The following is a 16,041-nucleotide window of genomic DNA, read 5'->3' as shown; positions in this document are numbered from 1 at the left end:
GGAAGGAAACTAACCAAGGAGAGAAGCAACCTAGAATAATAATAATAATAATAATAATAATAATAATAATAATAATAATAATAATAATAATAATAATAATAATAATAATAATAATAATATAATTTTTATACCGCCCTTCTCCGGAAGGACTCAGGGCGGTGAACAGGCAGATAAAATAATACAATACATTTCAATAAAAACACTATTTAACAAACTTATTCCAAAAGCCTAAATTTAAAATACAATACAAAATATAAAATAAACCCCAATAAAATCCATGTTTAAAAACCCTATTAAGCCAGTCCTGCTCGGAAGAATAGATATGTTTTAAGCTCGCGGCGAAAGGTCCGGAGGTCAGGAAGTTGTCGAAGTCCTAGGGGAAGCTCATTCCAGAGGGTAGGTGCCCCCACAGAGAAGGCTCTCCCCCTGGGGGTCGCCAGCCTACACTGTTTGGCTGACGGCACCCTGAGGATGAAGAAGAATGAAGAAGAAATTTCCTAACGGTGAGAGCAATCAACCAATGGAATAACTTGCCTTCAGAAGTTGTGGGTGTCCATCACTGGAGGCTTTCAAAAAGAGACTGGACAATCATTTATCTGAAATAAGGCCCCTCTATCTCTAAGACCCCTTTCAACTCTATTATTCCATGTTCAATCGATTTGTAAAGTTTCTCTTCCTTACTGAATTATCTAGGAAGGTAGGTCTCTTTTCTCCCATTTTAGCCTTTTAATCATCATTATCATCTGCTTGATGGTTCCTGTTTATCATGAGAATAAAGCTTTCTTTGCCTTGAACTTAACTCCTGAAGACTATATGAATGCATCTGTGTAGATATCTTGGCGGTATTGTGCAAGGGATTTTGGCATTGCTTCTTTCTGGGATCTCTTCTCGTTGTAAATAATTACCCCTTCCCCATTTTACTTCTGGTAAATTGAAAACTTACAGAGCTGTTTCTTATTCTTCAATCAGATAGTAACTTTAAAGAACAGGACGGGAGAAGGCTCTTTAATTTTAAAGACAACCCAGCAATTTGGACTTCTTTTTTCTTACCCTCACAAAATCCCCGAAATAGCTCTGTGTAAACATTGATCCAGATGTCTATCAATTTGATTAGCATACTTTGTTCACTGCACAAAGCCAAGGAACACAGCCATTTACAGGCTGTTCCTCCCTACTGAGAGACTGAAACAAGGAGCATGTTTTGCAGGTATGAATGCAAATGGTTAATTGCCAAAGCTTGCCATTAGATGCCTCCTGCTGGACTAGCTTGAGGACAGATCCTCCTGGAGAAAATCTATGTTGAAGATCTATGGCTATGATCTGCCTTATGGCTAAGAGTTCACATTAACTTGCAGGCATATATTCATCAACCAAAATAGCTTGAGAAGCAGATGTCTATATGTGGTTTGCTTAACTGGTTGTGGGGATTGTTGCCTCCCAAAGGAATGTTTTCAACTTTTTCCTTATTCCAGGGGTCTGCAAACTTGCAAAGCAAAGCTGGCTGAGGAACTCTGGGAGTTGAAGTCCACAAGTCTTAAAAGAGCCAAGTTTGCAGACCCCTGCCTTATTCTGCTTGATAGCAGCTTTAAAATTCTGAGAGCAGAAGACACCATTTACCTAAACCTGGAAACCTGAGGATCTCTGCATGCAAAGCATTCTTTTATATTGATTTACCATCATATACCTATCTCTTTGCAGAGAGCTAACTTAACAGCTTGCCTATAGCCAAGTTTTTCTGGGAACATGGTGGAATAGTTATTGCTGTCCAAAGTGAATCTAAAAATCAATCAACTGCTGAGGTCATTAGGCATCAATTTTATCACTGTCTCTTCTGAATTCCCAGCATTTATCCTATATTTATTGCAGAAATTCAACTTAAGCGTGGTTTTTTAAATTTCAGTCCAAAATTTGGGTAGTGTAGGATTAAAAAAAGGTGGCAGCGGGGGTGGGGGGAAAACTTTGCTGGCTGGGGAATTTTGGTAGTCGAAGTCCACCAAGGCTTCAAGTTGCCATGGTTGGAGACCCCTGATCTAATGGTTAAGATTCTGGGGTGGCGACTGGAATGTTGACAGTTCAATACCTAAGGATCGCAGTTCAATACCTAAGGATCACAGAATGGGTTGAGCTCCCCCTATTTTCCCAGCTCCTGCCAACCTAGCAGTTCATAAGCATGTAAATGCAAGTAGATAAATAGGTATCACTTCAGTGAGACGGTAACAGCATTCCATGTACTTTGCCCTATGCCATGCTGGTCACATGACCAAGGAAGCATCTTCCGATAATACTGGCTCCCTCAACTAGAAAACGGAGATGACACTACCTCCAAGAGTTGGACATGACTGGACAGGGGAAACCTTTACCTTTAGACTAAAAAAAACTAATTTGATTTCATTTAAAGTAGCAACTTATATTCAGCTTCACAGTGCTTTACAGCCCTCTCTAAGCGGTTTACAGAATCAACACTTAATAGATAGAATCTGGGTCCTCATTTTACCCACCTCAGAAGGATGGAAGGCTGGTCTTCAAGTTGCCGGCTTCCGGGTGGCGCCATCTTTCTCGCTGGGTGCCAATTTATGGCACTCCGCATTGAATACCGTAAAAGCCAGATTTAACAACTGATCCCGGCTTCATTTCTCTCTCTGGTTGAAAGAGAGAGACAGAGCAAGGGGGAGGAATTGGGTAGATTCCCCTAGGGGCTTTGTTTTTGTAATACAAAGTCCTGAACGGTGAATCCCCTTATTTACCCCTCCCCCACCTCCAGTATTCTCTGCGCTCCTGAAAAAGCAGGAAAAGAGGAAGATGTCCACTTCTGCTAGCAATTGATTTTTTTTGTGGATACGAAAAGCAGGCGGAACAAATGTGAGGAGCAATTATTGGTTTGCAAGTATTTTTGATTTTCTGACTTCCTCCCCCCCTTCAGTTTCGTTTTAGAGAAACTGAAAGCAGAGCGATACATCAAAGGGAGCTTTGCTGTTGAATCGAAACTGAATGGAGATTTTATCTTATTGTGTTTGACTGTGGACTGTTGGATTATATTACGCTGTTTAAGTACGTTACAAGGGATTCTCAGCAGGAATTTTGTTATGGAGGTTCTTTCAGAAGAATGGGTTCGGACGTTATACAGGACTACACAGAAAGAATGTATTTAATTATTCAAAATACAAATTGATAAAAAATGGGGACGTTTTGGATGAGAGTTTGGAGCAAATTAACCAGTGCAATTATTCGGAAAATGGAATGGAGGATATACAAATAAAAGTGGATAAATATGAAGATTTGATCGTGAAGAAACAAGGTGATCTAAAGAAGTTTTCTTTAAATAGTTTGGATGAGCTGCCTGAATTTGTGCTACAGGAGATTGTCCCTCAAATGGAAAAGACTCACAAGCTTAATGTTTCCCAAGAGTTCTCTATTGGACTGATGGAATATCGGCAGTAATTTTTGGATTTCTGGACATAAGGAATTACTAGGAAATATTGTGATTGACTTTTAAAAGGAGCAACGAAGGAAAGACAGAGATTAATGCACCAAAAAATGGCAAGAGACAATAGTATTATTTTTGAAACAAGGTTTTTAAAATATTAATAGACAAAAATATTTGTGTCCCGAAGAATTATATGGTTATATGGTTATAGAAGCTATAAGGAGATATTCTCTGAATTGGATTGGATTTTTACGTTTTAGCTGGTTTTAAATATTTTAGGATTAATTTGTTCTACTGATTTATATATTTTATTATTGTTTATTGTTAATTTTTTGAAGGATTTGGTTATGTAAGGAGGAAGTCAGAGCTAGAGAGGGAGAATTGGTATAATAGTTTTGGGGAAAAAAATTTTTTTTTAGCATATGTTTGTTTTATTTTTAACTATACCTTGTGTTTGTTCCGGGAAGCCAGGGGGGGAGGGGGAGGGGGTTTGTGAAGGGAAAGGGGTTGGGGGGAAAGGGGGAAAAAATTTTTTGTAAAACTTTTTGAATAAAAAAAAAAAAAAAAAAAAAGAAGGATGGAAGGCTGAGTCAACCTTGAGCCGGTGAGAATCGAACTGTCAAACTGCAGGCAGCTGGCAGTTAGCAGAAGTAGCCTGTAGTACTGCATTCACTGCGCCACCATGGCTTTTGAATGAAAACCTAATTGTAAATGAAAACCTAATTACAATTGAGGTAGATTAATTAAATTCCTATGATTAATTAAAGTCCTATGAGTGGTGGCATCAGGAGCAGATCCGGTAAAATCTGGATAAGAGACTATCAAGGAATCTTGGAACTGTAGGCTAGATTGAGAGGGAAAAAATACACTGGTAGAAGGCAACAGTAAAACTTTTCCATGGTACTGTTAAGAAACCTATACAAACACATCCTTATAGTCACCAGGAGTTAAACTTGAAGGTGTCTGTATTGTAATATGATGATGTCTGATCTATTTTATAATTTTTCTCAACTCATGTTACAGTTGAGCTGCAGGTGGAGAGTCTCGGGGGTGGCCTTAAGTGAAGATATCGGTATCCAATGTAGGGTTTTTACCTAGTGCTTGTCTGCTGAACAGAGTAGGCTGATTGCTACAAGTTCTTGGATTTATCTGCAATTTCTTGGCTGTGACAAGAGAGCTGCAATCTCTACTCCTGGGGCTGCCTCTCCCAGAAAGACATATCAAACTGCCACATACTGAACCTCCAAGTTATATATTATCTTTTCATCCAGAACTACTCTCTCCTACTTAGATTTATTTATTTTTAATCCAGAGCCTCCGTGTTTCAGCTTGAGATTTATTTATTTATTTGGCCTATTATGCTACAATGATATTATATAATTTATTTAGAAACTGACGTTTTAATCACCTAGAAACAGTTTTTGCAAACAACATTAGGAACTTGTTTTTCTCATCCACAATCTTGGCAACTTTTAAAGATTTTCTGCACTAAACTGTGTGGATAAGATAACTTTGCAGTTGTATCATTCAGGTGGATTGCATAAACGCATATTAACTTTCATAGGTTGTTCAAACAGGTGAATATGCTGAGATCCAGTGTAGGGCATTGGCTTTGTGTCATGTTTTCTTTTCTTCTCAATACTCACCTGATCAGTGGAAAAAGGAGTTGTTTTTGGTGAGATAGGCAGCTATGCAAATCTGATTACTGAATAAATACAGTCAGAATTTTTATTGTTAAACAAGGCAGCTGCACCCAATTTTGTGGCCTTTTTTTTGCTGTGGTTGTTAAGTGAATCACTGCAGTTGTTAAATGAATCAGACAGTTGTTAAGCAAATCAGGCATCCCCCATTGACTTGTGACCATGTGAACAGTGACTATGTGACCACAAGATGTTGCAGTCATTATAAACACATGCCAATTGCCAAGCACCAGGATTTTGATCATGTGACCATGTGCTGCAACAGTTCTTAATAGATAGAATAGAATTTTTTTTTTTATTGGCCAAGTGTGATTGGACACACAAGGAATTTGTCTTGGTGCATATGCTCTCAGTGTACATAAAATAAAAGATACGTTCATCAAGGTACAACATTTACAACACAATTGATGGTCAATATATCAATATAAATCATAAGGATTGCCAGCAACAAGTTATAATCATACAGTCATAAATGGAAAGAGATTGGTGATGGGAACTATGAGAAGATTAATAGTAGTGCAGATTCAGTAAATAGTTTGACAGTGTTGATGGAATTATTTGTTTAGCAGAGTGATGGCCTTCGGGAAAAAACTGTTCTTGTGTCTAGTTGTTCTGGTGTGCAGTGCTCTATAGCGTCGTTTTGAGGGTAGTAGTTGAAACAGTTTATGTCCAGGATGCGAGGGGTCTGTAAATATTTTCACGGCCCTCTTCTTGATTCGTGCAGTATACAGGTCCTCAATGGAAGGCAGGTTGGTAGCAATTATTTTTTCTGCAGTTCTAATTATCCTCTGAAGTCTGTGTCTTTCTTGTTGGGTTGCAGAACCAAACCAGACAGTTATAGAGGTGCAAATGACAGACTCAATAATTCCTCTGTAGAACTGGATCAGCAGCTCCTTGGGCAGTTTGAGCTTACTGAGTTGGCGCAGAAAGAACATTCTTTGTTGTCCTTTTTTAATGATGTTTTTGATGTTAACTGTCCATTTTAGATCTTGCGATATGATAGAACCTAGAAATTTGAAGGTTTCTACTGTTGATACTGTGTTGCCTAGTATTGTGAGAGGTGGAAGTATGGAAGGGTTTCTCCTAAAGTCTACCACCATTTCTACGGTTTTGAGTGTGTTCAGTTCCAGATTGGTTTTTTTTTTCAGTGCTGTTGTAACTTTGAACAATCATTAAACAAATGGTTGTAAAATTCTTGCATGCACAAGCAACTGCTTTGATCTGAAAATGCATTGTTAAAATTCCCAGCTCCACTTTGTCCTGGGCCTACCTTGAAAAGAAATTAATTCATACTTTATTTTTGATTTTTTTAGAAATAATCCCTCTCAGAAGAAACAAATTCTAGTGGCAAATGGCAATTTTGATCTTCCACCCCACCCTCATCCCAGTGACGTTACTCTTGCAGGTTTGTTTAATTTAATTTCAATATTTAATTGTATGAACCTTAGACCGTTGGAAATGGATACTCCATATGTGTAGCTGGCTTTGAACCTCTCTGCCTTTCAGTCCCTAATGAAAAAACAGTTTGTGTAAGGTCAAACAAGATCAGCATGATAGTGTTTCTGAACACTAAAAATATTGTAGAGATGCTAAATAAAGCCAGAGGGCTGCAAGAGATTCCATGGTATAAAAATAAATAAGCTGATTTATACATGGGAAAGGCACAGGAAACAGACTCTTACTGGGTCGGCCACTGGATTATGCTGGCAGGCAGTATAGGATTTTCAGGATTTCTGATAGAAAAGTTTCCAGACCAATCTGGAGATATCAAAGGTGGAATTTTAACCCCCTTTTCATGCAAAGTTTCAGGCATGCATTAAGCTAGTACCTGCCTCTCTGTTTTGCTACAGTTATGCTGCCAAAAAAAAAAAAGGTCTTCCTAAGTGAACTATTTTCTTCTTTTTGAGGATTCCCAAAGTTTTGAGATTTTTTTGGGTAGGTGATTTCCTTTGATTTGGTAATGTATTCTTCCAGATGTGGTGGAGCTACAGCTAACAGTAGTCTTCAACAGTAGTCACAAAGAATTGTCATCCAATAACTTTTGGAGATACGGGTTTTTCACCCCTGATTTAATCTGATATGAACCAAGGGAATCACATATGTTAGGGCTACAATATCTACGTTGCAAAAATCTGGATGACCACTAGACCAGGGGTCTCCAACCTTGTCAACTATAAGACTTGTGGACTTCAACTCCCAGAATCCCTCAGCCAGCAAAGCTGGCTGAGGAATTCTGGGAGTTGAAGTCCATAAGTCTTACAGTTGACAAAGTTGGAGACCCCTGCACTAGACAGCTATACAGAGATATTGAAAAATCAAATTAGACCATCATTATCTAGACTTTTTTCAACATAGATGTGGTAGCAAGATATAGCTTCTCATTGTTCTCTGGTTATTTGATCTTCAGATCCCACTGAACCCTATCAGAACAACTAATGGTAAAGAATTATTACAAGGTATCTATTAAGTAAAGTAATGTACATTCCATCTTCAGATGATGGTGCATGAAATAAGTATATACTGCACCAAATCCATGGCCCACTTAGCATAGCATTAGCTCCACCAGTCCGTGTTTTCTTTCCAATCTTATATATGAGGTTTAAAGCAAGGAATTTCTCCACGGAAAAATGTACTCTATCATTACATCATGACTCCTCCAAAATAAATAGTTCTTAGACACGCACCGAAGTTTCTCACAATTTTTTTTTTACTGTGCCCACAACATAGTAGTTTCCATCATGAAAATGCCAACCAGAAAAACAATAATACAATTGTTTAGCCTGTATTGCAGCCTTTTGAGTAGAGAGCCATTTCTATTTCCAATGCACTGTTACATACACAGTCACAGGACATTTTAAAAACAAGAATGGTAGACTCTGTTTCCCAATTTAGATTCTGGACGGAAATCAGCATTTTAGATTATCTGTTAAGATGCTGGGCTTGTCGGCTGGACAGCTGGCAGCCTAGGTTTGAGACCTGAGTGCCACATGATGGGGTGAGTTCCTATCGTCCACCTCAACTCCTGCCAACCAAGCTGTTCCAAAGAATGCAAATGCAAGTACATAAATAGGTACCACTTTGGTGGGAAGGTAACAATGCTCCATGACATCACACTGGCCACATCACCACAGAAATGTCTTTGGGCAGCGCAGGCTCAATGTCCTTGAAATGGAAATGAGCATCAGTCCCTATAAACGGCAGTGATTAGCGGAGTAAAAGCTGCAGTGACTTCTTTTTTACTAAATGTTTGCAAACAGAGGTCAGGTAAATAGGCTACAGCCATACCTACAGTCAACATTTTGCTTTTCTGTCTTATAAAGTCTAGAAGCATTTCCACTCCACCTGCTAACAAATTATCACTGCAGGCAAGCAAGAAAGATGTGTAAGAAGAGTCTATACTAAATCTTTCCAGCATGAAAATAGTAGCACCAGGTAATTCTGTAATGACCTGAGTGGGAAAATAAAATAAAACAAAATGGAAAAATCTAGGATTTTAAGCAGTTTTTAATCCACATTCTAAGTATTTTCTGCTTGGTTTGCAGGACATCAGTATAAAACAGAAGAACCGTGCAGGAAAATTAAATGAAAAAAATAAATAAATTTAAAAAAGGAATGTAACATTCCATGGATAAACTTCCCATGTGAACGTTACCACTCAGTCAATTCCAGTTTGGTCCTGGGAAATTTCTACAATAGCTACTTCCTGAGAGACACTTAAGACATGAACTTCCTTTCTATTTGATACTTCTGTATGAAAAAGATGTCTCCTTTTTAAAAATCGTACCATTTCAACTCCTCTAGAGAGTTGGTGTATAACCTAGAGCAGAACTGGAGCATGAGGCTGTAGCAGAAAGGACAGCAGGCTAATTCCTATTACTGTTGTGACTATTTTGGGTAATTCAGTCCAATGTAATCTTTGACACTGTAGAAACAGAAAACTGCTGAGAAATGAGAACATTCTTTGACTTCCTTGGATCTTGAATTAACATTAATCGATAATAAATTGATGTCACCAAAATAATAATAATAATCATTTAGCAATCCCAAATAATAGGGCAAACAGGCTCAGTCTCGCATGTACACAGATAACACACATGGAATAATTCATCTATGCTTTATTTTTCCTTGAATAATCCTGGCAGTGTGAATGGCTTCATTAAAAATAGTTTGGCTGGATTCAGATGAATTTAGATTGCATTTCCCAATCCCGTGTCACTTGTTATACTGTCCTAAAGTTCTAAGAATCCAGAAATAGCCTAATCAAGGAGAGAAGCAACCTAGAAACTTTCTAACAATAGGAACAATTAAGTAGTGGAATTGCTTGCCTTTAGAAGTTGTGGATGCTCCATCACTGGAAGTTTTTAACAAGAGACTGGACAGCCACTTGTCTGGAATGGTAGGGGGTCTCCTGCTTGAGTCGGGGGTTGGACTAGAAGACCTCCAAAGTCCTTTCCAACTCTGTTATTCCGATCTATATATTATTGTTTTAGACTGCTGATAAGAATTGCCATGTTATTTTTGGTTTGTTCCCATTAAAACTTGTGGCTCCCAAGTTAATAATGGTTAAAATAAATCCCCTCTTTTTATGAATTTATGTGAATAGGCTAAAGTGATCAGATTTCAGCGATGCCAAAGCGGGACACCATTGACGGGGGGGAGGGAGGAGGGTGGGCTGCGCATGCGCGCTGAGTCTCGCCACCTGGCTGAAGGAGGAGGAGTGGCTGCTGCTCTTCCAGGCAGGCTCGACTCTCCTCTCGGCTCTTCCAGGCAGGCTCGGCTCTCCTCGGCTCTCCTCTGGGCTCTTCCAGGCAGCGGGCGATCTCGCACCCCCTTCTCCGCCACTCCCCCTTCTCCGCCTCCTCCTCCTCCTCTTGCGTTGCCGCCTCCCATTTTCAGAATGGGAGTGAAAAAAAAATCGGGACTTTTTTGAAATGCTGCGGGACGCGGGACAAATTATTAAAAAGTGGGACTGTCCCACCAAAAGCGGGACGTCTGGTCACTATAGAGTAGGCTCATAATTTCTCTAAACTATGGCTAGGTTTAAGCAACACCTTAAGCTGAAGCCAAGACACCACTGCATGGCTTAATGTAGTTTCTGAATGTAGTTTGTTACTAAATTTGCCTCGATCCAATCCACTCTGTTTTAGTTTCTAATGGTCCCATTACCTGTTCACTCATTACTTGATTTTCCAGGAGACAGCGTGTGAAATATAAATAGTTCAGCCTGCCAAGACTTCCACATAAATTGAGTATTTCTCATTAATCTGAGTGTTGAGGAATATTCTATAAAACTCTTTATGAATGAGGATAATTTTCCAATGCTGAAACTAATAGCAGACCATGAGGTTTTATTGTACTGGGGTCCATTCATAAATTGAAAACATTCAGAATTTTGCATTGCCATCATTTCCTGGTTGGTTTAGAACTATAAACCAAATTCAAATAATCTGGATTAACGAGAAAGTACTGCATTCATTTTTTAATAGTATACGCATGAGATAAATATCTCATAGAAAATGAGTAACTGACAGATGAATGACTTCATCCAATTTGTAGAGGATTGATTTATGCTTTGGTAATCTCAAGGAAAGCAATTTAATTTATGGTAGCTAAAGTCAATTGAAAGAAAGCTCTGTGCCCTAGCTATACTACAAATATTAACAAATTTAATAGCAATCCTCTTTTCCCAAAGTTACTCTATTGAGTCTAAGGTAGAAAAAGACAATTTTGAACACTCAAAATGCATTATAGTTCTCAGCATTCATGATGGGAAGGCATAAATTAAATTGAAACTCAGCAGAATAGCTAAGCCTGTTGGGGAAAGACGGCTACATTCAAACTTTAAAAAGTAAAAATTGGAGTCATGGCTTAGATATAAGCTCCCATTGCATCAATTGAGCTTTTACGGTACTCACAATTTCACAGGACCACAATCATTCCATTAATAAAAAAGTGAGGGTCAAATTAAGAACCTTCATGTCACATCCCCCACCCCCTCAAATTTCTCTATTAGCTTACACTGCAGCCTTGTCAAATTTATCTTCACAATGCAGAGTTATTCCACAATAATAATAAAAAAAGAGCTGACAACTAAAGAAAAGCACTTGCAATGAAAGCTGGAACATATATTAATGTTTCTCTATTGTAGGATATATTACAAGAATGTTTTTATGCCACTGATCATTACAAAAAGAAAGATTAGATAACTTGAATTGAAATAACAGGATACAACAAAACCTTCAAAAGAATAAGAAATCAAATCTGAATAATTTGAAGGTGTCCAGCCCCACAGGGACCCCCACCCCGGCTCTACTTCCCATAGAATCCAATGGGACAGCATGGATGGAAGTCTTCCCATGGTTTCCATCTTTACAGAGGTTGACCTGATCTGAACTTTATTTGCCTTCCTGTTGTGACTCATTGAAAATGCAGACTTTTTTGTGATCAACCCACCCGCGCAGAAAACCATGAAAACCGCACTGTAAAACTGCAGAACTCCCATCAAAATGATGGAAGGTCTTTACACATCTTCTCCATTGTCACTGATGGAGACAGTATGTATTTTAATGGTGGGTATTTGCTGGTCCTTTGGGTTTTCTCCTGAAGTGTTCGCACAGCAGCACTCTCTCAGGAAACCTTTGCTCTTCACTTTGGCCGTAGAACAGCTGGACCTCTCTTTTAGAGCATTGCTCTTGGTTGACATGCTCTGCATGGCTGAAAAAAGTTTCCATTCACACACGCCATCCGATTTGGAAATCTTATAGAAGTGTTCTCCAGAGCCAACTGGTATTCGGACAATATCTTTGGGAGTTTCAGGAACATGGTTGCTTGGGTGATTGAGGGTGAAGCTCAGGGAATATTTGTTGGACGAATACCTCCTGCGGAGACACTGGGCTTTTAGGATATTTTGGAATGCTTTTTTAAACTCTTGACTTGAACAAGGGTAAATGATGGGGTTGATGCAGCTGTTTAGATACCCAAGCCAAAAGGCAATTTTAAAAATGGTGTCGGAGGGCTTGCTGTCAGGAAAGAAAGAACCTGAAATGGAAACAAAAGCAAACACAAATTTTAATGAATTTATTAAACTTCAGAGGATTAATGGGTAGGAAATCAAAGAAAGTGACTACTTTTTTTTAAACAAAGTTTTTAATTATGAATCATCGTAATTGAGGTAATCTCTGGGCAAGAAAATGTATATGGAGTCCTTGGTGCTCTCTGCGCTTGGTTGTTTGGTTGCAAACAGTTCATTACCTGACTATGTAACATCATCAGTGTACGCTGTGTCTTATCTAGTTGTGTAGTATACAGTGATGATGTTATTTAGTTGGTTAATAAAAGATCTGCCAGAAAATAACCAAGCTCAGATACCACCAAGGACTTCTCTTGTATTGGAATTGAAAAACTATTTCAGAACATAATGTAAAAAAAAAGTTTAGCTAAATGTTTTAAGTCCCCGTTTATTTTGCCAGGAGAGGTTGAAATACTGAAATCCATAGACTTCTGAAAGGGTTAATTCGGTCTGAGTTTTATTCTGTTTTATTCTTTTTATTTGTTTAGCTGCAGTACCAATTTTTCATCGAGTGGCCCTTGCATAGATGCAAAACGTACATAACCTTATTTAATGAGATTACCTCGGATCAAAGAAGTAGGTGTAGATAACCATTATGCCTTTGTTGCACATAATTAATTCAAGTGAAGTAGAAACCATCCTCATTGCAAACTTAGGCTGCAGAGCTGGAATCATACTCATTGTACACTACAAGTACCGATATTACAAAGCAAACATCATTCTACTTCAGATAGTCGAAACATTCTATAGAAGTCTTAGGTAACAAAACTAAAAAGAGTTACTTGCTAATAAGCACTTGGATATATGGGAATAATTTATGAGCAAACCTACATGATATTGTGTGGTAGAGACAACCCTTATTTCAGAGGATTATTTCCCTTTAAAATCCACCCAGCGTGCTGCCCTCCCTGTGCAATGAATCAACACATCTATCAGCAGAACAACCAAGAGACTTGGAAGGAAAACATGAATAGGAGTTCAAAAGAAGCTGAATTGGCTGGAGGTAATTTTAGATCAAGTACATGGTACAGGACCTGCTTATCTTCTTCCTACCCATTACAGGCAGGTTGTGCTTCTGAGCTCCTGCCCAACTGCATGAATCACCTGCAACATCTGATCTGTGAAATGGGGATGACAGTGATGGAAGTTCAGGCTTTGTGGGTGATCCATTGGGTTGCTGATGGAAGGGAGAACATGAAGCAGTGTGGCACTATCAATCAACCTGGCTAAGGTTGCTTACGTTAAGACACTGGTGTGAAGAGAAACATGGCCACTAATCCCCATATCTTAACTTGTCCTGCGATAAATATTTGGTACCAACCAGAATTTTGTTACTGAAGCTATTCAGATGAAACAAATAGCCTCGTAGACTGGAAGAAAAGATGTTAAAATGGCCTTCTGGATCATTCAGACGAGATGCGTTCTACGTCATGGACTTAGAATAACATTTATCAAACATTATTATATTATATATTATATTAAGGGGCCTCTGGTGGCTCAGACTGCTAAGACAGTCTGTTATTAACACAGCTGCTTGCAATTACTGCAGGTTCAAGCCCCACCAGGCCCAAGGTTGACTCAGCCTTCCATCCTTTATAAGGTAGGTAAAATGAGGACCCAGATTGTTGGGGGCAATAAGATGTATATAATATACAAATGGATGAAGACTATTGCTTAATATAGTGTAAGCCGCCCTGAGTCTTCGGAGAAGGGCGGGATATAAATGCAAATAAAAAAAAATTATATTACAAGCACAGCAATATACTTGCAGAGCACAGCAGCAGAAGAGGCCAGATAGATCTAGCATGGTAATGATTTTGTTCAACAATGATCTTTAATGGCTCTTCGTATCTCAAATACACAGGACTGGTATTGAAATCAGTAGCTGAATTATTAGACTTTTTATTAGTTTAAAGCGAATAAAAAGGGAGATGGAGAAAACAGAATGACCAGGGTTTAGATAGGTCAGATGGTCTGAGGTTGTTAAAGGTGGAAAGTACCTTCACAGGATGCAGAAACTGAGATATCTACTTACAGTGGCTTCTTCAAGAAAAGTAGTTAATGCTTATAATAATTAAACTCAATACAAAGTTAAGAGGCCTTCTGTAATGCAGTTTTTAAAAGGGTTTCCCCCCCCCCATGCAGGTTAATTGACTATTCAGTTTCAACATTAATGGTAAAATTCAGCATTGTACAATGACATTCCCAAAGTCTCTTTGCTTCAAGTTTAAATTCGGCATATAGGACACTTTAGAGAGCGGCTAATGGAATTTAATAATCATTTCTAATTGCAATCCCCCTTTTAAAAGACTCTAAGGAACATCTGCAGTTACTCAAACCTATTTTTCCTTTTTCCATTCTGGTGCTGTACAGACCTGATTTCTTAATCAGTTTCTTTCTATGAAAACTCATGGAAATTGGTTGCTGGTAGCTTGCCAAAATAAACAGAAAAATGGTGAATTAATTTCATCTAGGTCTTAAAATGCTGGATTGCTTTTCTGTATTAAACAGGCCAAGAGGTACTATTTCAAGAACTTGGTAAGTGACAATGGAATTTAAGGAGTTGCTACTCAGCAGCGTCTGGAAAAGCTCAGGTGGCTGAATTAGGGATTTAAAGAGTAAAATTATCATTCTTAATAGGGTCCAGAAACAGATGGGAAATCAATGAAGATAGTTTGGAGAACTGATCCCCTGCTTCTCTTGGAGTCATCAATTGGATGTTACATTTTGCATCAGTGTAAGATTCTGTTTTGTTTTGTTTTGCCAAATCCCACAATTTATTTAGTTATGTGTCTGTCCCAGGTTTCTTACCCAGCTTTATGCAAAAGCCTTCAGGCAATCTCTTTAATAACTCTATTAAAACAAGACTGGAACAAGAAAAATACTTTTGTAAAATAGCAGAATCTCAACAGGGATGGTTCACCATGACCATTCATGGTTTAATAATATGCTTAAACTGGTCAAAATCCTAGTAGCTGCATTTAGGCTTAGTTTTAACCTTGGCAGGTTTTTTTTGTTTGGTGGCTTAGCCCAAAGTGTTCAGTTATTTCATGATTTAATGTTTGTGAAGGCAGAAAAATGTGTTAATTCAGTAACCAAGTTAAGTATACTGCCTCAATCCAGCAATTTGTCACGAAGCATGGTTTATGCATGAGGAAGACTAATTCCAAAACACATTCTTGTCAAGCGCCGAGAAAATCAGGAGATTCAGGTAGTTCAAATGAATTTAAAGATTTAGTGCAACCTTAAGCTCTCTATAAAAACCTGACCTACTAACGGTCAAGAGAAATGAGTGGAAATGAAGGCATTCGAGGTGGGCTAGAAATAGATCTCTTGTGACCGTGCAAGGACTCATGACTTACGATGCATTTGACCCCTCCCTCGGGCTGAGCCTGGTCACCTCCTACAATTATAGGTTTACATGAAATTTTGTACTCAGTGTCATATGTGACAAGTATGTGTGAGTATATCCTAGAAAGAGAAACCAGATATTCAGTATTAGAAACTAGAAATGCGATAGAACCATGGATTGGCACCGGGCCATGGCATGCCAGAAACTAGGTGATGCGAACAAGTGAAGTCACATCTGTGGGATGCAGGCAGCATGCAAAACACACACACACCCATTCTGCAGAAAAACCTCTTTCCATGGAGCTGGTCCCTGGTGCCCAGAAAGTTGGTGGCTGCCGCACTAGAAAATAGTTTTATATTTAACCATGAACGTCGCATGAACTCATCAAGGTTGACACCAAGATATGTTAGATGTTTATTAGCCATGCGATCTGGGAATTTTTTGAGCCTGAATGGTACGAGCAAAACTTGGATCTTCAGCCAAGCAAAGTATTTTT

The 16,041-nt window shown here is 38.6% G+C and overlaps 1 protein-coding gene across 3 annotated transcripts in view; it reads right to left on the bottom strand.

Moving 5' to 3' along the window:
- Positions 1 to 7,388: 7,388 nt before the first annotated feature.
- ADRA1A (adrenoceptor alpha 1A) overlaps positions 7,389 to 16,041 on the bottom strand; it is a 52,978-nt gene continuing 44,325 nt past the window's right edge. For 2 of the 3 annotated variants that reach the window (XM_058194687.1, XM_058194688.1), the window contains exon 4: positions 7,389 to 12,162. In XM_058194687.1, the coding sequence (XP_058050670.1) occupies positions 11,645 to 12,162 (518 nt within the window). In that variant the 3' untranslated portion in view covers positions 7,389 to 11,644. The remainder of the gene's footprint in view (positions 12,163 to 16,041) is intronic. The other variant, XM_058194689.1, reaches the window with a different exon arrangement.

Source organism: Ahaetulla prasina, chromosome 9, assembly GCF_028640845.1.
Source record: "Ahaetulla prasina isolate Xishuangbanna chromosome 9, ASM2864084v1, whole genome shotgun sequence".
NCBI classification, from domain to species: Eukaryota; Metazoa; Chordata; class Lepidosauria; order Squamata; family Colubridae; genus Ahaetulla; species Ahaetulla prasina.
Note: the sequence above shows the minus strand (reverse complement) of the source record. Positions and strands in the feature narration are given on the sequence as shown.